We start from the raw sequence: 23,887 nt of genomic DNA on the forward strand, positions 1-23,887 counted from the left end.
TTAAACTTTAAATCAATTCACAATGAAATGATAAAAAATAACAAATTTGCAACAATTTAAATAACCCCTTAGACTTAAAATATCAATTGTGCCGGTCAAATTATCATAATCAATTATTTAAATAACGATTATGATTGAATATTCAAGAAATGATTATGAATAAATATAGACATAACGATTATGATTGAATAATCAAATAGCGACTATGATTAAATATTCAAATAATGATTACCATTCCAATAACTATTATGATTAAATATTCAAATAATGATTATGATTGAATATCCCAATTAAAACTTTAAGTCAATTCACAATGAAATAATCAAAAAATAACAAATTTGCAACAATTTAAATAAGGACCATATTGTCAACGCAAATTGCTTATAAAAAAATTTTGAAAACTGCTAAGTAAATTGTAAATAAAATGTTTCAGTGTATTTATAGTATGCATTAAATAGTATGTATCGATAATGTTTGAAATAGAATTATATTAATTTGATAATATTGTATCTATTTGAAAGTCAACTATTTGTCAACTAGACGTCCTTTTGCATACAAAAAGGTTTAAGAGACATTTTCGTTCATAATGTTATAAATTCAAAGTTATTGCTTCAAAAGTTTTTCTTTCAAAAATTATTCTTTCAAAAGCTGAAAGTTGATTCTTGCCCCTTCTTTAATTCACTTACCCATTCATTTTATAATATAAAAACAGGCTATCATCATACATCCAATACTAGCTGAATACCCGTTCTTCGCACGGGGAAAGTAAAAAATAAATAAAAAATAAATAAATCAATGTTGAAAAACACTACGAAATCATGCTCAAAATTTAAAACCATACACCTATCAAATTAAAGAACTTGGTGGAAGAACCATGTAAGTGAAATTTTTAGGGGAATTGATGAATCAGAGAAAATAAAAAAGTGTTTGTATCAATACGGATATGTTTAATGCTACAGAATTGTTTTTGCCTTCACTCAACTCTTAACATAACTAATTACATCAGTTTTCAGTATGCTTGCATAATTTTTATTTCAAATTAGGCAGAGGTAAATAAATAAAAGAAAAGAAATATGTGTCCCTCTTTCTAATAAATTGATAATAAAATAGTGCGGATGCAACTTTTTTTTAGTTCTGAAAATGTAATTTACCTGGTTCTTCCACTAAGTTTTTCTATTAATACAGTTAAAATTATTACAATTTTTTTCTTGAATATTATTTGTTGCCCTTTTTGGTGGCTTTACGTTATTGAAGTAAGCAAAACCCGTTTTTTGCAGTTCATCCCATAGAACAAGGATAAAATGTATTTAGTATCACTTCGCATAATGCTATTGCACGATCAGGTTATTTTTTAAGGTATATATCCCTTTCGAGGACCGTAAAACGCTTATTTCCAAAGTATCTGTATGCATTACTAAGTATTGGTACTGTCTTAATAATCACCAAATATATCAATACGATATTTTGTACCTTTATTAGTAAATTTGGAACATATTACATAACCCTTCAACATTTAACTTTTGTGAAAAATACATTTATCAGTGACAGCCAACAAAAGCCAAATATTTCTTTTTAAAAATATAATTCTTATTTGAACTTGACAAGATTTTTGGAGCATGGACATTTCTCTATCTGGCCTTTAATTTACTATTAAAATATTTATAAGTAGTTTAATGGATTAGAACAGTGAATCTCAACCTTTTTTACGTGGCCGCACACTTTTAACGATTTCGAAATTTGACGGCTCATAATGAAAAAAATATAGTTTAAAAGTTATTTACTTACCTATAATACACTGTGTTAAATAGTCTGTGATAATAATTTTGAATGTGAAATAAAATAATATGTACTACAAAAGCACGTTTATTAAGGGATTAATTATTTCTTTCGACTAATTTTTTATTAGTTAGTAACAGTTATTTTTTTTTGCTAGTTATTAATTGTTAGCTTGTTCTCTACAGTTAGTTTTTTTTACATTATTTAAAATTTTTTTGTGATTTCTTGTTAATTAGTATTTATGCTAATTATTAATTGTTAGCTAATTTTTTTGTTAGTTATCCTTTGTTAATTTGCTTTTATAACTTTTAACTGCATAGCTTACTTTAATGCTTAGCTTTTATTTCCATTGGAAAGTTAATATTTAGCTTGTTTTAGCCTTTGTTAATTATTTTAATAGTCATTAAATTTCCTACTTATTTTAAAATTCTTTAAAATTGTGTGTCAAAGACAATTAAAACACTTCCTTCTTATTTTAACTTATTTTAAGATTGTCAGAGACAAGACAATCGCCAAAATGAAGAATAAAACAAAGAAAAATTATAGACATATGAAAAAAAGGGGGTGGGAAATAATAAGTAAAAAAATAACAAACAACATATTATTTAAAAAAAAAAAATATGAAATTTTAATTAAAAAACCGGAAAAAAAAAGATCTAATCTTTCATTCAGCCCACACGATTATATCCGCAAAACAGAGTGCTTTCTGATATTGTATCAATAAAGCCAAAGCAAAATATATTAATACAATAGTGTGAGGAGCACTCAAAAAAATTTTTTATAAAATAACTACATAAAAATAGATCATAAAAAGTAAAAATAACATGTAAAAACAGATAATAAAATAAAATAAAAAGAAAAAACATTAAAAAGGGGGGACTATAAAGCGAGTAGCAAAATCATAACAACTTACAAGGACTGATATTTTTCAAAAATGATTTAAAAATGTTTTCGCAGAAAGATTGCCAGATTACAAAATATGAAAACAAAAGATGAAAGCAAAAGCGCAAATTGAGTCTAACAAGAGGGTTTTAAAGTCTCGTTCTTACTGCACTGCTGAAGTGATTTGTTATTCTGAGTTTTGATTTGTTAGTTACCAAGGATGGTCCCGAAATGGATGTGCGCAAGGTAATATTATACTGGATAATTTTAAAAATTGATCATAAATAGTTTTAGAAGATAGATGTTTATTTAAGAAAAAATATAAAATAGAAAAGAGAAACATAAATTGCCTGCTTTGCAAATAATTTTAGCCGCGGATTTGCACGATATGGATTAGCACATAGAAAAATTATTTAAATTATCAAAGAAAGAATTTTAATAGATAATTTTAACACGGATTTGCCCGAAATGGATTTGCACATGGAAAATTGTATACTTATTGTTTTTCTTAACTTTCTTAGTGTTTTCTTGTATTTATTTATTTATTATATATATATATATATATATATATATATATATATATATATATATATATATATATATATATATATATATATATATATATATATATATATATATATATATATATATATATATATATATATATATATATATATATATATATATATATATATATATATATATATACAACTTCACTCGTAATAAAAAAAGCATTATAATTTTTATTGTATTATTTCTAATATTTGGGGGCCCATTTTAAAAATTTGGCGGCACACAAAGGTGCCGCGGCACAGTGGTTGAGAATCACTGGATTAGAATATGAAGAAACAAAATTCTTTATATTCTAATCCATTAAGATATTAATACACTCTCTTTGCTATCACTGAAAAAAATCATTTCTGAATTTACGAAAAAACCGTTGGACGTTCTGTTATCAAAACTGCACCAATTACCATAATACCAGTAGAACACAACGTTAGTAGTGCACAATGAGTAAGCTTCATCGGTAAATGGCGATTCTCTACGGTTTTCCTAAACGAATTTCCTATTTACCTTTTTTTCCTTTTAAATTCGCTTTTTAGCACATGTTTTGTATAATTTAAATTAATTCTTAGTATCAGTAGTAATTAAGCATTAGTGTCAATATTAATATCGTGATTTTTTACGGCTCCCCAAAATGAATAAGTATATTGTCTCCATTATTTTTTTCTTTTTAGTGCGTAAGTTTTTTTTAATGTCAATTAACATATTACTAATATTAAAAAATTAAGCATCATTGTCGTTAATGATAGTATGATGATTTCTTATAGTTCTTTTAGATAAATATCTTTACTCCATTACTTTTGGGTTCTAATACATAGTTAATTTATTTTATTTCAATATGCTTATATTACCTAAATTATTCTAACCAAATATATCATCCCCAAATATATCAATGTACATATTTTATACCTGAGTATATACATGGTACTTATTACATAACCCTTCAACATTTGAGTTTATACATATTTGTCAGTACCAGTCAACTAAAGCCTTTTTTAACGAAAAATATATTGGAACTTCATAAGGATTTTGGAGCATGAACATTTCTCTATCTGACCTTTAATTTACTGTTGAGATATTTATAAGTAGTGGTGAAAAAAATTTCTTTTCATTATAATTCTTTAAAATATTAATACACTATCTTAGCTACCACTGGAAAAAACGTTTTCTGAAACTAAGGAAAATCCGTTGTTGAATTCTTATCAAAACCAATTCGCCAACTTTTACTTTTTGTATTGTTCTTTATTGTGTTAATTTTTTATTATTTTATAATTATGACACAATTTGTAAGAAAAAATTTTTTTTTTGGAAAACACTATTGAAATTTGAGTGTGTTGTTCATTGCAACGCTGTAATACTAGTTGCAGCAGCTTCAATACTTAAAATTAGAGACCTCTTTACTTTACACACTTTAAGGCTTCAAAGAATCCAGACACGAAGACAAATACTGAAATTCAACGTCTTAACCTATAAGAACGCTTACTTACAATTAAAATAAAAATATGGCCCCAAGAAAAGATTTTCATGCATAAATGCTGTTGCTTTCCACTTTTATTTATTAAAATTTTCACTTTTACACCATTAAAAACATGAGAAAATACTCTATCACTTCAGTACAAACCAAAATAGCATTTTATCATATAAATTAGGATTTTTAAAAAAGCCTTTCTTTGTATAAAAAAAGGAAAGGAATTATTAGGGTGAATACAAGAGACACGAGTGAATGAAATATCTAAAGGATAAAACTTGCTGTGACACTTGTAAGGCTTGCTATTGAAGTATAACTTGCAATAGCAAGCGCTAAGAAAGAAAAAAAAACATCTATAGCCGCTTGAAATTTTAAGGAAACATTATTAGTAATATTTATTTTTTAAGCCTTTTTGAAAGATTTATAATTTGCTTTTAATTAAAAATGTGTGCTTTATTGCTGTAATAATTTTTCTTCATATTTCTTAAACTTCAAATCTAGCAAATATGTGCACATAATATTGCTAACTGTGAAACTCACATTTTTCCAAACATTTAAAAATAGACAATTATATAGACAAATAGAGAAAAGAAGCATACTTATGTAGTCAATATTTATTAATGTTTAGTTTAACAAAAAATGTGGCATTTTATATTTTAAATTATTTTGCAGAATTGTATGCAAAGTCTTCAATCGTAACCTTATGCTTCTAAGGTTTGTGCTCGTTTGCATTTACCGACTTATTCATTTTTATGCATTAATATCAATTAATTGATGTGTATGCATCAATATGGATATACTTTTTTCTGCATCAATACATGAAATGCATAGATGACTGCATAAAATTCCCAAGTTAAAAGTCTAGATGGTCCCATCAAAAAAGTCTGATGGTTTATGTTTATTTTAGTGCTATTCATGATGGTCCAACATTATTAGATTGTCACCATCATCCAATATTTTGCATTACGTGTTCATGGCTTTTAATATGTCAACAAACTTCCATCTTTCCATGATGGAAAATGGTACATTAATACTATGATGGTTAACCATCAAGAGAAGTTCGACTCTCATGAACCAGCAATCCATGATGATCCGTGATGGTTCATGATGGTTCCCACTATACATTTCCATGATGGTTTAATGGGACTTATTGTTGGCTCTTAGGAGTAAACCATCAGTACAATTTCGGTTTTTTTATGTTGAACCATCATAAACCAGTCTGAATTCCTACATTGGAATATTGGTAGTTCGTAACAGCTCCAACATTTGATTTGTAAGATACTAATATGTAAATTCGTGATGGTTTAACATGAACAAACATGGTTTAGCATGAATGATTATGTTGATCCATCAATCGAAAACCATCAAAAATTTTGACTTCAGTTGGTTTGTTACACCACACAATAAGCTGGCTTTAATTTAGTTCATAAATAATTAAATAACCACAAATAATCTATACGTTTTTTCATTTTTTTTTAATATTTACATCCGAAACTATTCTAGTCACTGTATTACACTTAGATACATTTTAACGCAGAATGCAATGCAATTTAAACACTTCATAAGACTTAATACTTTTAATTTTAAAAAGATGCTGTGCCTTTACCAACAAACAAACCTTTCGTAATTAGCAGTAGAACATAACTTCAAAAATTCAATGCATGCATGTTCAATTTTGTTTAATTAAGTTAAAAGGTTTCATTCAGGTAAGTACAAGCTGAATTCAATTTACGAAACCTCCATCGCTTTGAGTTTCAAAAGGCGGTACCTATTTATATAGCCTAATCAAATTAAATATTTGTCAATCATAGTCTAATTCACAGAATCAGTTATTCCTTAAACTGGGTATTTCTTGAACTATTAATTTTAGAAAGTATACGGTTCTAGTCCCTAACTTCAAGAAAATTGCTTAATTTAATCCGAATCCGAAAACCAGAGATAAATAACAATTTCCCCTTTCTCATTATGATTCTTCAAAAATTCCCTCTAGACCCAATAAGTGAAATAGATGGCCGATTTTCCCTAAATGAGTCTAGAGGGAATTTTCAAGTCGTTCGGGAACAATTAGTATTCTTGAGCAGAATAATTAGTTGGAGCTGCGGTTAGGGTTGCGTTTAGAAAAAGAATAATCAGAAGTAATTTCTTTTTTATCAGTGAAAAATCTTAAATGAAACTAATACTGGGTTGATTTACCTTTTTTGTGTTTTCATTGAGTTTTTTTTTTCTATTTTAAATCCTTGTAGAAAATGTTTTCGAAATTTTTCTACTCGCTAATTAATGTTAAAACAACGATAGAGGTTAGGAAAGCGTTCGAAAAATAAAGTTTACTTTTTTTCTGTTTCTTAGGAATTGCTTTATTTCAGTGCTGAGACCTGATTTGGGACTTTAATGAAGCTTAGCCTTTTGTGCCCCTGAGTATTATCATTAAATATGAAGGAAAATTAAAATTAAGAAATTTTTTAAGTTAAAAATCACATATAATTTTGATCACTGAAGATAAAGGAAATTTTCCAATAAAATCTAATACATTTTCAAAAAGAAAAATATTAAATCATCAGTAATGATTTTTTTATCATATAATCATCATTTAATCATGTTTCTACCTGCCAACGTTCTATAAATTTTTAACTCTTCGTTGTATGTGATTTAGTACGTGATTTTTCTTCGAATTGATACGTGATTAAGAATGGTTTGGAATTCTGGTTTTCTAATTTTTTTCTTCTCTTTTTGTGTCATACAAATCATTTTGATGACAACACAGTGAATAAAATTCTGAAATGTCCAGCGGAGTCAATAAGGAAAAAAAATTCTTTTTAACATTCTAAATTTTCAGACTATTGAGTAATATGTGAGAAAATGAATAGACTGACCAAACCATTCCATTGACAAAACGTGTGAGTTTTTCTTGAATTTTAATATTAGTTTAACACTTTTAATATTTTTTCTAATTCAATTTAGGTAGAGCACAAAATTTTAGAAGCACCTGATACATAATTAATGCCGGCCTATATAAACATAATTTGTCTAGTAGTGTGAAAAATGATGTTTTGGGAATGTACAGGGCTGCAATCATGAGAACTTAACTGAAATCAAACTCATCCTTCAATTGTTATTGTGGTTTCGAGTATAAGTTATTTCAAATAGGAGTATGATGTATTGCAATAGGTGTAAATATAGAGAATCATATCATATATTCAATTCCCCAACCTAAACTGGCAGGTAACATCAGACTTTTATGTGGAAACATTTCTCGTGATAGCTAGACATTACTTAGCTTGCTGTGACTTAATCAATTCATTTGCGCACCAATACTATAAAATAGAGGTAACCATAAGAGGTTGGTTGGTATAAGAGGTAACTTGACTACCTCTTATACCAACATATCAAACATATCCATACTACCTCTTATACCGACCCATGTCCTACCCATAATTTCTGGTACAGTGTACAATCTATACTAACCCAGAACTAGTGCGATTAATTTTTAAAACAAAATTGAGGATGTTTCCAAATAAACTGTAATTTTAGTTGTGGAGACCATATTCGAAACGAAAAAGCTTCCTGATTTTCTACTGTCAAAGTATTTTTCATTGTGTTTAGATTGTGCTGTTTCGTGGTATCCTTAAAACACTTTACGACTTTTTAAACAATTGGAATAGGCATAATGTGCAATAAAAAAATCCATTTAATGATCTGGAATGTTATTTGTGGATTAGTGAGTCATTTTGGTTACGATTTTAATTGCGTAGGATTAAATTGACAGTCTGGTGGCAAGACAATCTTCAAAAGAATGTACAGACATGAATTACTTTTTGGATTAACGGTTCAAGAATCAATTAAATAACTCTCTTTATCCAATCAGTACAGTTAAAATGTGTTTGAAAAAGACACCTTTCTCTAGTCAATACTTTGCTTCTATTAAGATATCCAGGCTTCGAAAGTTTCACAGTAGTCCATTCCTGGAATGTCTTTTTCACAATTGATCGAAGCTTTTTTTACTTTGTAAACTGTCATAAAATAATATCTCTCCTAGTTAGTTTTCAAGTCCAGGAAGGGAAGTGGTCAGATGAAACCATAATGGCTGCCTCAGGTGACGGCATTGGTACTGTCGGCACCTTTAAATCAGTTAGAAACAGGGTCTCTAGCAAGGACTGAGCCTTTTCAATTTATTCATCATAATCTTGCTGATGATACTTTATGGAAGGTTTAATAACTGTGTGAACTGAAATTTATGCTATGTTCAAGAGATCAGCTTCAGAAGTCATATTTTTATCCATGCTGGTTGTTAATACCCGCCCAACGCAAGTTTCATCACTGATAGTTTTTCGATCTAAAACAAAATTTCTTGTTAAACCGTAAGACTCAGCATTTCAGCCAATCATCACAAAACAGGTATGTGGTGATCCAATGATCAGAGAATCGAATTTTGGTCCATAGGGACCGGAATTTGCTAATCAAAGTCACCAAGACCCACCGAGTACATGCGATATATGTACACGAAAAATTTGTTCAATCGAAAATCTTATGGTCGTCCGCTGTACCATGAATATGAAGAAGAGAAAATTTCCTTCCCGATCCGATCATTGTCTAAATCATGGAAGTGGCTTCACGAATGAGTGGGAATCAGGGAGAATCTGGGCTTAATCACACTTTCACCCTTGCGGTTTTCTCTTGTCAAACGAAAGGTGCATTTCTCACTTAAATCGCAAAGTCAACGTCTGGCGAACATGGATTGTTCCAAAGTATCATCAAAAGCAACAACAACAACATCACCACCAAATGACCAAATTAATGAGTCCATCTTAGACAGTGTCTTATTAAGACAGCGTTCTTGCCGAGCTTCACACAAAGCTCGATGTCTATTATTTTACTTCCACTCATGCTTTATGGGAAGACGACAATGACTGGACGATCGAGGATGCGTTTGTCAATTCCCACTTCATCTCACCTCAATCACATACTTGATGACCTGTATTTGCTATACCTTGACTTTACTGCCATTACGTTTTACCTGTACATCAAAATTCTGAGAAACATTGAGAAAAAAAAAATAATAGTTTTGAAATAAATAATTGTCTTTAATATTAAGCATTTCCCCCTTGTTTCAAGTATTTTACTTGATTTTATTAATATCTTATATTTATATTTTATCTTAGAAAAACTTGATTTAATTAAAATTTTCGCATTATTCTATTAAAAAAATACTCTTTACTTTAAAAGTAGTCCAGATGTAAATAAAATTTTAAAATTTTGATTCTTTGTAGCAAGAATATAATTTTTTTTCCGTGCAATTTTAAATACTTTGAAAATAATTCTTGATTATAAATTATATTATTTGGAAGAACAGTCTATTTTAAATAGTTTATGAAAACAATCCAAATTGCTTTAACGAAAAATTAATTAAAGGAACTCGAAACAATTATAAACTTTGAGAATGAGAAACAATTTAAGAGTTTTGCATTAATTATTTTAATTGTTAAGGCAAACGTGAATGTATTAAAGCCCATTTGAATGGAAAACTAGTCTCTCACGGCAATTTGCTAAACAATTAAAGTTAAATTGTTTTATTTTTTTTTATTTTTAGAAGTTTGTAGCTGTATACGTGATTAATTATTGCTTTGAAGGGAATTAGCATTCTAAAAAATTTATAAACAGTTGATGTTTTAGTCTCATTATTAATTGACGTCATTTTCCTCATTTTTTCACCTTTTTATTATTTATAAATATAGACGTAAAAAATATTCCATTCATTTTAATAATTAAATAAAAATTTTGCTCATGGCGCGTTCTACCTTCTACGTGAAATTACATACTTTTTTGTTACAAGAAAGAAAAAGTAGAAGAACTTTTTGAATTTTTATTTCTATTGCAAATTCAATTGCATTTCTGTTTCACAATTCGTTAACAGAACATTTAGTTTCCATTCAAATCATGTAAAAAAAACATATGTAGAGTTGTTTTGACTACTTCGGTCTTAATTTCTTAATTTTATTTCTTAACTTTCATTTTTAATTTTATGAATTCTTAATTTCATATTAGTTTTCCTTCCTTATTTCTTGATTTTTCATTTGAAACTACTTCGAATAACTATTTCGGTCTTAATTTCTTAATTTTATTTCCTAACTTTCATTCTTAATTTCATAAATTCTTAATTTCATATTAGCTTTCTTTCTTTATTTCTTAATTTTTCATTCAAAACTACTTCGAATAACTATTTCGGTCTTAATTTCTTAATTTTATTTCCTAACTTTCATTCTTAATTTCATAAATTCTTAATTTCATATTAGCTTTCTTTCTTTCTTTCTTAATTTTTCATTCAAAACTACTTTGAATAACTATTTCGGTCTTAATTTCTTAATTTCATTTCTTAACTTTAAATCTTAGTTTCATATTAGTTTTCGCTCTTTATTCCTTAATTTTTCATTCGAAACAATGTAATGTTTTCAAATCATTTCCTCACTGCCATCATTGTCTCTTCATTGAATGCAATTCTTGCAAATAATAATTAATATTCCTACTAGTTTAAAAGAAAATTGCGAGTGACTTTAATTAATTATTAAATATTAGGCATGAGATAAAAGGCGAATCTTATTACTAACGTCTTCAACGTTAGGCAGCTGCATCTCTTCCAGAAATAGATTTAGGCAAATTTTTGAACATCCGAGTCCATTAGACGCTTTAAAGCCAACCCAAGTCCAAGTTAAAAATTTTAAGATAATTGATAATATTTTTTCAGCCTGAAGGGAGACATGAGATACATTATTTGTAATTATCTGTTTTCGGATAACATATTTCGAATGTTTAATAAATTAATATATTCTTAACCATTTAACTTTTTAGGTATCCGTATAGCTTAGGGAAGTATATGTAAACTATATTATATGCATGCCCGAACCGGACATTTTGTTTCGGCTAACAAATTCGAGCCCTTGCCGAACCCCTGCTCTCCGACTGAGCCCGTAAAATCTCTAGCCTCTTCCTTATTATAAAGATATTATGGATCATAATCATATGTACATCTTAAACAATAGTAGGGAAACTATTTTTCAACTCAGTTCATATTCTCATCTATGCGGATGACGTTTGCAAATTGGTTCGGAATTTAAGGTTCCTTAACAGACATTCAAGGTTTCGGCACAAAATGCAAGAAGAATTAGTCAGTAAATGAAATTGAAAAAAAACTATTGTCTAAAGTTCGATTCGCAAATTACCCACTCATAAATTGAAACTTATAGAATTGAAAAGGTTAACAGTTTAACCCATTCAAGCGTGAGAATAATAAAAAACAACAATTCTTATTACTCCTGAAATACACAAAAGAATTACAATTTCAAATCGATGTTTTCATGGCCTGAAGAAATTTCAAAAATCCGACTTCTTTATAACGAGAACTAAACTGCTTTTTAACAAGAGTCTTATTATAAGATCTATAATGACCTGGGAACTTTTGAGAAAATAATCTTGTGAAGCATACCAGGAAAACAGTTCATGGAGAAGAAGAAATAATTTAGAGCTCAACAAGGTTTTTAAAGAAATTGATGTTGTAAAATCTATCAAAATCCATCGAAAGAAATGGGCTGGACATCTAGCAAGAATGCATGAAAATTGATGCTGAAAGAAAGTTTTTTTGACAAAACCCATGGAAAAAACTAATCTGGGAAGACACCAGCTAAGATGGCTCGACTTTGTTGAGAATGACCTAAATATTCTCAGGATTAAGAACTAGAGAATAGTACGAACCTATGCATCTATTATTATTGTTACTTTTGTTTTTAATATAAGTAAAATTTTTGTTCAAGGGATTTCAAATTTGTAAGGAATAAAAATGCTTATTTAACTTTAATACAATTTTAATTGACTTAAATCTGAATTTGAATGTTATCAGTCGAATACTGCTTGGATAAGAAAATTTTAAAACATGACATTTTGAAGTTTCACTGCTCTTGTTCTTTTTTCTTTTTTTTTAATTTTATTTTATTTTTTATCAAAGTTTGGGATTTTTTCATTAAAACTACATATATTATAGCTCATAAGAAAGCTATATATACTATAGCTCATATAATCGATATCTCTTGACTGAAAATTTTTTTTAAATAACTATTAAAAATTCATCTTTTGCTTAATATCATCTGATGAGACGCTGCTTAAATTTTAGGAAAAAAAAAAAATTATAATCCGCATTGAGAACCATTTTTATTTAAATTGAGCAACAAATATGTATAACTTGTAGTAAAATGAGACATAATTTATGTTCTTGAAGAAAAAAAATATTTAGTAAATAAGAAGGAGGAGTTAAAAGTTTCTTATTTACCAGGAAAAGAAATTCATGAAATTCATGAAACAAATTTATAAAAAGGAATGGAATGAAGTTTATTAAATTAGAAAGATGGCAGCACTACTTATAGTATAATTTCTTGCTTCCTAGTAAAGTTTTTCTTGTGTTATTATTATTGTTATTATTTAGTTTATCATATCATTAGTTTAGAAATTGTTATTATTATTTAATTAACAATCTTCAAAAAATATCCTTACATATTGTTCATAATTATTTAATTTAAATTAAAATAGGCAATTGAAATCGGAAGTGTCTCATAAATTCAAAATGTATTGTTTTTGAATTACTTATAAAGCGATAAATTTTTTAAATTGTAATATTTATTTTACATAGTAGTTCAAATGTTCTCGAATTTGCTTTACAATTGATTTTGACACATAGATTTTTTTTTTACACATTTTTCCATAGTTCAATATTTATTTAGATCTTCAATTTTCTTTTCGTTTTCACACTTAACTAAAGTGTTAAATTACACAATATGATTTAAAATTAAAGTTATACTAATAAAAAGTTTACAACACATTAAGTGATATCAAAGAACCACAAATATAAAAAAAAATAATTCATTCAATGTAGCGTCTAAAACCCTCCTTAGATTAGTTATAACCGAAATATTATTTTTCTAAAATATTGCAGTGCCGCAAAAATTAAAAGAAGTCAAATAAGAGAATCTAAACAAAAAGAAAAAAAAAAATTTTTATTTTTATTTTAATTATTATTTTAATTAATTTTATATTAAATTTGAAAAAAAAATATTTTCCTAATTAGAAGGAATTTAATCGATACTAGTTTATTTCTCATTCTTAAGGATTATGCATTTCTTATTTATTATTAAACGAGCTTTTAAAAATAAAATATTTAATAAATATGAAAGTCTTTTGGTCATACTTACCGGGACTAAACTTTGTGGTGCTGCCATCTCTTAGCAAACTTAAGTAAGATAATTTAATTTGGTGCTGCCCTCTCTGTTTTTGTATACAAACAAATATAAATCTGTTTTACTGAAAAGAAGGTAGTGTGAAGAGTTAAATATTTTAATCAAACCGATTTTATTAAATGAAGGTGAAATAATATTAATCTTTAACCTATTAAGATAATTCTTAAATTTATATAAAACAGAGAATATAGAATATTTTCAGTTTTTATTTCTTTTTTCTTTTTCTATTTTTAATCGGTTGAAATTCAATCAGAATCCTGAAAAATATTTAGTTTGCTTTGGAATAAATACGATTTGAATATTAAATCTGAAAGAATTAATATTTTATAATAAAAACTTTTCATTTTTGAAAATTAAAATGGAAATTAAAAAAATAAGAAAAAAAGTAGATCCTTCTTTAGAAGTTTTCAAAACTAGTTAATATGATAACTAATTTTCAAAATTTTTAAAAAGAATAATTATATTTTGTATTAATTTTTATCATTATCTAATCGTAGTTGAATGAGTACGTTAAAAATGGAGCTTTAAAAACATATTTCAAAAACGAACTGCTGCTCACTTTAACAGCAGGTTTTTTTTTTTCCTTCAAAGTTTATTTAGTAACCTTTAATTAGAGAAGACAAAATAAATAATTAATTGTTTTCATATAAATATTTAACTCACACAAAAAACTACAAGTAATACATTAAATATAATTAATTTAAAAGAGGGATTTAAAAGAATGTAAATATAAATTACTTCGCATGCATCCATTGCTCTAATGTAGCGTAAGTTGTAACACCTGAATGTGAAAATAATAAATCAAACGAAAGTTTCAAACGTGAATAAGAAAATAAACGTAATTTGAAGAAACTTGAATTATTTTATAGTATATGAAATATGTACAAGAATCCCTTTATTATTTTTCTTAAACTTAGCTTCATTTACAATATTTATAGAAAGTAAGATAGAAATCTAAATTTACCGAGTCTAAATTATCATAAAATATAAATTTACCAAATCTAAATTATCATAATATCTGAATTATTCTAATTATTGTATGTAACTCCAAAAAAATTTATTATATGGTGCTGCCATCTATGTACCTGATTTAAAAGCTAATGAAAAAATAAAAAAGTAAATTGAAAAACGAAAACTGACTAAATTTTTGTTTAAGATAAATTAATAGGACCGTTCGTCCCTCAAAAAGGATAATTATTTTTTTTTTTGGGTGGGTGGGGGGGGGGGAATTTTAGTTTAGTTTTTCTTTTGAGAAGCGGATTTTTTTTTTTTTTTTTTTTAATTATTGAAATTATTTAGACATATTATTATGACTCGATGTGTAAAAATTGATAATTAAACAAACAATGTGCATCGAAATTTCTCCGAAAATATTTCTATAAACTATATTAAAAAATAGATGTTTAGCGCTACTCCGTGATAACAATAAAAATCTTACTTTTTATAGTTAAAATTATTGAATGCATAATAGTTTTAATTGGATTTCTAACAACATTCTGCTATTGTAATGCCTTTCAGCCTATTCCTTTGTGATATTTATGCATTGTGAATCATGAATGTGCATAAGCTTACACATAAATATACAAATATATCGTTTCACCTTTTATTTATCTGACTTTCGAATATTTTCTCCATTTATAGAACTATAATATTTGAATATTTTACAACGATTACAACGATAAATGTTTCATTTTTGTAATTTTTTAATGGATGAGAGTGAAAACGGACTCATTAATATTGTAATTGACTTAAAACTTTGATTTTGGCACTATTGCACAAGAGGACCACACCAATTAATTCGGAATATCCGACCGACAGATCATACATTTTCTTCATAATATAGAGTATTCAAAGAAATTGAGTAACGAGGGAAAAAAGTGAAATCAAAAAATCTGAAGCGTCATAACATATGCTAGATAATATATTATAAAAAAATAATAATTTTACATAAATAAGAAAGCGGGATATATAAATAAGAATTCAGAATATTACAATGTGTACCACAACATTTGGTAGATAATATGATCTTTTCAAAGAAATTGGCTAGCAGGTAAAAAAAAAATTCTATTATTTCTAATATTTTGGTATTTCGTTAAAAATGTCAATAAAATTAAAGCATAGAGAATAATTTTACTGATTTTTGCTCGTTAAAATAAGCAATATATGATTATACTAAACTGATAAAAGTACTACAGCATAAAAAAAAATCTACTTACTGTTCTAAAGAGTGAAAATTATTTGAGAGTTAAATTTAAGTTTGTAATTATTTTTAATAAACCAAAAATGAATATCATATGAAATACGTATAATTACAATTATTCAAGTAGTTATCTAAATACTGCCGAACGTACTCCAGTTTTCAATTTTGAATTTTCCCGACCCAGTAAGTCTTTTAAGTGTCTTATTATTTTGATCTTAATAGAACACAAAACATGAATTTTTTCCAATCTTTTTATAAACATCAGCTAGGAATTTTGCACTACTAGTTATCACCTGAGTGAATTGTCATTTGCAGGTCTTTTTTTTCTTCTTTAATTGCACTTTCATTTTAGATTATTTTGTTTTAGATTGATTGCGATAGAGCAGTTAGACAAACATAGAAGACCACATTAATTGCACTCCCAGTTTAAATTGCTATTATTTTACACTAGTACCGAATCCAAAGTAGAATGATATTTTATTAGATTACTTGAATACAATTCTTATAAACGATGCAGTAGCAGTAAGCTTAGTAAATCATATACCTCGTTGATTACACTAAAATATTAACTTATTTTTAAGAGAGTAAATCCAATAAACTTTCTCACCATATTCTAGTGTTTGCACTGTTATGTCTTCTGAGTGTGGACCACTTCCAACTTTATTGTAAGCCTGTAATCTGATTACGTACTGAGTAAACCTCCGAAGATTTGTGAGGTGATATTCTTCACGGACGTCACCACTCGATTCCAGTGTTTTGTATGTATATGTGTCCGATGACCGAAGAACTTTATACCCCAAATAATAACCGGTGATTGAACCTCTTCTCAATTCCTTCGGGGGTGCCTACAAGAAAATAAGAATGACTTATATTATCTTTATGAACGACTTATAATAATCAGTTCGTTGACCATTACACCATAATATAATGCATCGTTTGCTATTTCCCTACAATATGTGAAATATAGAATATTGGCAATTAAATATGAAATATTACTCTCATTTCATTTTTGGGTACTAATTAATAAGCTAATAATCATTATTAATGAGCCTAGTTAGCCCTCAAACAAGGAAGATTGTATCATAGTTCTCGAGAGAGAACCCGAACAAGGGATCATCGTTATTATGGTGTTTCGCAGAGTTGTATTTTATGATGGCCATATCAAATACAGAACCCATAAGCTGATTGCATGCTGTTGTCACTCAGTATATAGCAGATAGGTTTATATAATTTGTTGAAAATTCCGAATCAAGTTGGGGTATAAATTACCAGGATTTTGGGTGCTTCTACCATAAAATCTAATATTTCAAACCTGATTAGCAAAGGTCTATATGGTGGAGTTATTCCATTTCTTTTTTTATGATGGAAAATTATAGTATTTACATATTCACATTGCAGTTGTGAAAAATTTATAGTCCACTAATGTATCAAAATAATAATGACTTTATTTTAGTAAAAATAGCCGTTATACAATTAAATGAAATAACTTAGTTAGGGAGCCTATGAGGGAGATTAAGAGATTCATCCTCGAACATGATGAAATATTTTTCAAGTAAATTTCAATAACAGTCCGACTGGGGGGCTGAAATCCCCCAGCTTTTACGCCAAGAATTTAAAATCAAAAGTAATTGAATTGCTCAAAACGGACAGTTAGGAGCATGAGAAGATATCCGTACTTGGGGATTAATCGGAGAAGAAAATAGCCAAAAAACAATGTTATCCCCGTGTAATAAGTATTAAATTTGAACTACGGCTATAGCTAAATCGCAAAAAGGACCGTGAGAATAATATAGCCCTATAATAATAGATTTTAATGTTCGATTTAGTCGCAATAGTGAATAAATGCGTTATACATTTGCATTAAATTTTAAAGTTAGCCTTTGTGCTGATTGTTAAGAAAAGAATAAAATTTTATTATTTGCTTTTTATAAAATGTAAAAGAAATTAAATAATTGGTTTAATTTAATTTAAATTGAATTAAAAATGATTAAAAAATTAAGTTTATGAAATTAAAGAAATTTTGAAAGCATGGAAATATGTAATGCCTTCTATGGCATCACAGTCATTCAACCGAGAATTAGAATGAAAATGTATGAATTAAACAAAATTTCATAAAGCTAATCTTCTTTCGTTCCTCCAATTTAAACCGTTTTTCTTATAATTTTATGCATGAAAAACGAAAAATTAACAAAAATATGAATAGTTATCCACAAAAAATTAAAAACATTACAACTACAGAAAAAACTAAGCTATTCAAGCATCGAATGTGCGGAAATTATTCTTTTTCGACATCCAAACTGTTACAGAGTTAAAATATTTGAAAAGAAATTTATGATTATTCGTTCGATTGACTGATTTTCTTAAAAAAAAATGGAGCAAAATATTGGTATTTTATAAATGTAAAAAGCAAAATATGTTTTGAATGTAGAATAAATTAAATATTTAGCTTGTACTAAAAATATATTACCATCCATGAGACTTTTATGGATGTAGAACTTAATGGTTCCGCTCGGATGTCAGAAGGTGGAGCAGCTGGTGCTAGAATTAAAAAGAAATTCTTTGTAAAAATAAACTTTCTTATGCATAATTGTGCTTATAGTCACGTTTCAAATATGAACAATACAGGCCACAAAAGCACTTTTCAAAATCAAATTATTATTATTATTATTCAGTACTAAAATATAATAAAGAAAATACACGATAAAAATTATTTCAACAATATTGTTGTAGGATCATTTTTCATTACTTTATACTTACTCTAAAAATATAAAATTCTATTTCAATTTTACGTTCTTTTTTTAAAATATTAAAAGGTAAAACAATCGTATTAAATGAAATATATTAGATATTTTTAACTGTTAATAAAACAATTTGTTTTTAGTTAGCAACAATATCGAGTAAACTCTGCAATGTAAAAAAATTTCAGGTATTTTAGCAACAAAAAAAGTGATGGCAACTCTACTTCGCACCCCCACCTTTCAAAATGAAGTAACTACTTCACACGAAGTGAAACAAATTCTTTTACACTATTTCTGTGTAAAGTAGACGCCAGCATGTTTATTATTCAATTACACTCAAATTTATAATTCTAGTAAAATATAATGAGCATAAAAATCTATAAAGTTACTTTTACAATGCATTATAAAGCAAGAACCGAAATTCAGGTTCATTTTTTACTAAAATAAAATTAGCTTTGTCAATCAAATATAATCACAGAGCAGAGAGAATGATAATATGATTTTGAACTAGACATAACAAAACCGAAACAGATTGAAGTTAAATATCGTAAAAATAGTTAATACAGTTCACAGATAATTAAAAATTAGAATATGATTTTCCTTATTACACAGCTAAAAATATACATCGTACATATTTCAAGGCATAAATTTTGTGGCAGTATAGGGTAAACCAACCAGTGAAGGAACACTACCCAGTGAAGGAGCATTTCATATATATTGATTAAATATAAGAAGTTGAAAGTTTTTCTTTAAATTGATTGGTAGCAATAGCTTACTGCCAAACAATAGGAAGTCATCTAGCAATGTTTTGGATTACCTGGTCAAATGGACTTCTGTGGAAAAATTTTTGAATTTGTTATTATCTCTGCAACACCTTGTTTTTTTGAAAAAATTATAAGGTGAGTGTTTGTATTTATATGTTTGAAGTGGAATTAATTGCATGTTGTAATAGTTTTATTTTTCTCACTGTGATAAAGGGAATTCAAAATATAGTTATTGGAGTTACGTTTTATTTTTTTTAAGCATCATAGCATAATAAAGTACTGAGATAAGGGGATGAAAAACCAGTGAAGGAACAAGTGTTCCTTTACTGGGTTTTTTTCTAAGTTAATGAAAATAAAAGGTAAACTTTAATTTCCTTGTGCCTTTAGTGATACTCCGCATCAAAAGTATATTAAAAATATGAAGAACAACTTCTAACCAGTGAGGGAACAGGCATGTTCCTTTACTGGTCATAGATTTCCCAGTGAATGAACAGTATGTGTTAATATGTTGACACTTTAATTTTCAATTCGTGATTACAAAAAAAAGTTAATATTTTCCAAGTAATTATATGTTATAATTTCAGGAATAGGCTTGTTTTTAAATATTTGTATGGCTTATAAATTCATAAGGAGTATTAAAAATTAACCAAAATTGAGTGTTACTTTACTGGGAAATTTTGTGTTCCTTCACTGGTAAGAGCTGTTCCTTCACTTGGTTTTCTTACTACTTGTTATTGGAACCTCCAAAACTTTAAAACAATATTAAATAAGTTCAACATAATTGGCAATTAACAACAAATATGTTCATACTGTCATTTAACTAAAATTACGAATTTTGAAATTAATATGATTTTTTAAAAGGCAAGCGAAACTTAAGTGTTCCTTCACTGGTTAGTTTGCCCTATATTGTATGACAACGTGAAAGAAAATTTAAAAAAAAAGAAAAGAAAAATTGACACCAACTCTTACTCCGTGTAAAAAAAAAACTTTGGCAGAAAAATTCTTTTTTAGACTAACCTAAAAAAAATAATTTTTAAAATTTTCCTTTTACTGTTTTCCACCGCTTCATTGCAGCATATCAGAAAATGACCATAATTTCGGTTGAGTATAAAATAAATAAAAATTTTCCTTGCACCACTTAGAAACAAATGCATCTTGTTCACTTTATTAAAAAAAATGGCATTACGTCACCCTGCTTGGTGTTGGTGTAAATTAATAATATTTTAAAGAACAAAACTGTAGTTGTCGAGCAAAAAATTGACAAAATTTAATTTGTTTAGAGGAATTAGCGTAAATATAGTATATTACTAAAAATATGCTTATATTTTAAACGAAATGTTTCTGCAACGAAGCCATGAATTGATTCTAACACACGTGAAAATATGTGTTGTCAGTAAACAAATTAGAGAAGAATGAATGAATAAATAAATGAAACTGTAACAGTGAAAATGCAAATAAAAAATTTGACAACACACTCTGCAAAAAATTTCAGTGTACCTCAACATCAACTCATAACTACAAATTTTGCACAAAATGTTTAACAGTGTATTAGCACAAGGCTGCAATTTAAATTTAAGTACTTTGACTATAGCAATAGTGGACAAAATTTAAATTAGTTCTACATTTCCTTTGGTAGAAATTTGGTGTAAAATTCTGCTTGAAAGAAATTCAACTGTAAATTCCACCCACGCAGAAAAGGAAGAAAATTAATAAGCACTCAAAGTAATATAGTGCAAAATTAAGTATAGTAATCACTTTTGTTTGCTTAAGACACATTAAAAAAGTGATTAGTTCTTCATAAAATATATTTTTATTGCTGTTTGTTTCACAAAATATATTCAACCGTCCTTAAAATATATTTTTAGAATCCTTATTAAAAAGTCAAAAAAAGTCTGTATTTTTGGTGTTAATAATTATGATTAACTCGTAGAAACATTTCGCATAACGATCTGACAATTCATGGACCAAAAAGGCAGGTGTCGAAACATTAAAACGTTTGTTTGAAAGTTATATACATTTGAAAGAAAAATCATAAATGGAATATATTTCAATACTTTTTAAAATTCTCTATAAAATCTATATTATTGGTAAATAATAATAAAACAAATTATATTAAAACTAGAAATAATTTTTGCTGCTTTATCAGTTTTATAGTTAAAAAGCAAAATCGACTTTTATAAAATGTCGACTTGTTTCAAATTTCAGAAGAATATCGATTTTTTGAATATTCTCTATCAAATGCAAAAAAGATAAACAGAAAAGATCAAACGGATATTCTCGCAAATGTTTTTTTAAAAAAAAAACTGTCTGGATTACGCTTAATACTGTTTTTGAGCACTTGAAAAACGCAGATAAAAGAGAGCAACACGTAAAAGCTGTAAAAATAAAAATATTTTCCAAACTCAAACATCTTTCCAGACTTATTTATAAAAAAGTGCTTTCGCAGCAAATATACATTTCATTCGTCACAAGAAAAGTTGCTAAATGCAAAAATTTTTAAAAGGCGATTACAAAGACGATCTTAGAATTTCCTCTCTAGGCGCATAATAAACCCAAGGAATAGAAATTCTATAAAACTCTAAAGGCGACTTTTTTTATCCACCGTAACAGGGTGTTTCTCGTGCGTTAAGGTAAAAGTCGCGTTCTTCGTTCTAGCGCGATAAAAGTCACTGGAATTTCTGATAGGAATATCGAACTTGGGATAATGAAGTCTCGAGAGAAGACGGCAGAAGGAAAGAGGATAATGGAAAAGAAGAGAATTGATGATCTTGAACTTTATAGAGAGTGAGGCCCAAGCGTATGTTTCTTTCCTTTAAAGGCATTTTTTATTACGTTCACTCGGCGTAAGGAAACGCATGGTAAAAAATGAAGCAGTGTCAAAATATGTCGAGTGTCGTAAATTTGAGTGGCGGTATTCTTAAGATTGGTCCCGCTTTGTCACTTCTCATAAACGTGACATGAAAATATGCAGTGTAAATTACACGGTTTTCCTTTTAGATAACCGAAGAAGAAATATGCGGTGACATTGCGACTGGAGAAATAATTAATGGAAGGAAAAGTCATTTGTGAATAGAAATGGTTGTTTAATGTACCTTGGAATTGAGTTTAATTGAAACGACACGGGGTGGATTTTGGATGTATTTAAATTTTTCAGAGCATAAAAAATTCATGAAAATTGTTAGATTTGTAATTATTTTACAGAGTTGTTTCTGAAATTATTTTTAATATTAATGCTCCAATTGTTTTTAGTGCCTCAACTATGTTATTAATGCTAATTCAGTTTTGTTTTTTTTTTTAAAAAAATAAATTTTGGAATATGATTTTTTATATATAGTGTCACCAATCAGTCACATGTCGTAAATTGTGCGACAGTAAATATTGGAGCCAGTTTGTCAATTTTCATGAAAGTACGATATTAGATATAGAAAATAAATAACATGGTTTTCCTTTTAGGTAACTGAAGAAGAAATATGCGATGGCACTATGACTGGAGAAATAATTAATGGAAGGGAAAGTTATTTATGAATAGAAATGGTTGTTTAATATACATTGGAGTTGAGTTTAATTGGAACGGCATACATGGTGTATTTATGATGTACTTAAAGTTTTCAGAGCATAAAAGATGCATGAAAATTGTTAGATTTGAAATTATTTTTTAAATTTGTTTTTGAAATTATTTTTAAAATTGATACTCGACTTGTTTTTTGTTCCCCTTAATACAAGATATAACTTTGTTACGCCTAATGTTATTCCATACTTTTAAAATAGAATTTTTGAAAATTACTTTTTATATAATGTGTCACCAATATGTCACGTGCCGTAAATTTTAGTTACTATAGAGATTGGTACCATTTTGTCACTTTTCAAAAACATGCCGTAAAAATATGGAGAATAAATTACACGGTTTTCCTTTTAGATAATAATAATAGTAATATTCAGTGATATTTTCTCTGGAGAAATAATTAAATCTTTATTCATATTATGCTTACTTGAAACGGTACATAGCATATATCTAATCTAAATGTATTCGCGATCGCAACGTACTATAGGGGGCGTTGTTGTATGAGACGCATACCTGCGATTTCTATATGAACCGTCATTCAGTTACTCTGGAGACGTCGTTAATGTAGCGTGTAGCATTGCAACGTTCCTTCTTAAAGGTCTGGTTTCTTAGGACAAGCGCCTTATCTGGGCGTCAGCGTGACGTCAACGTCCCGCTGACG

The 23,887-nt window shown here is 27.7% G+C and overlaps 1 protein-coding gene across 4 annotated transcripts in view; it reads right to left on the reverse strand.

The window, feature by feature from the left end:
• The window catches only part of LOC107455980 (cell adhesion molecule Dscam1), a 456,371-nt gene that overhangs the window by 163,779 nt on the left and 268,705 nt on the right, over nucleotides 1-23,887 (reverse strand). For all 4 annotated transcript variants that reach the window (XR_015429973.1, XR_015429972.1, XM_087154010.1 and 1 more), the window contains exons 17-18: nucleotides 18,630-18,700; nucleotides 16,770-17,007 (exon numbers count right to left, since the gene is read on the reverse strand). Coding sequence is in view for 2 of the 4 variants with exons in the window: in XM_087154010.1 (XP_087010136.1) it covers nucleotides 16,770-17,007; nucleotides 18,630-18,700 (309 nt within the window). In the remaining 2 variants the exon portion in view is untranslated. The remainder of the gene's footprint in view (nucleotides 1-16,769; nucleotides 17,008-18,629; nucleotides 18,701-23,887) is intronic.

Source organism: Parasteatoda tepidariorum, chromosome 10 (assembly GCF_982258835.1).
Source record: "Parasteatoda tepidariorum strain Cologne lab strain chromosome 10, Ptep-v5.0, whole genome shotgun sequence".
Classification (NCBI taxonomy): domain Eukaryota; kingdom Metazoa; phylum Arthropoda; class Arachnida; order Araneae; family Theridiidae; genus Parasteatoda; species Parasteatoda tepidariorum.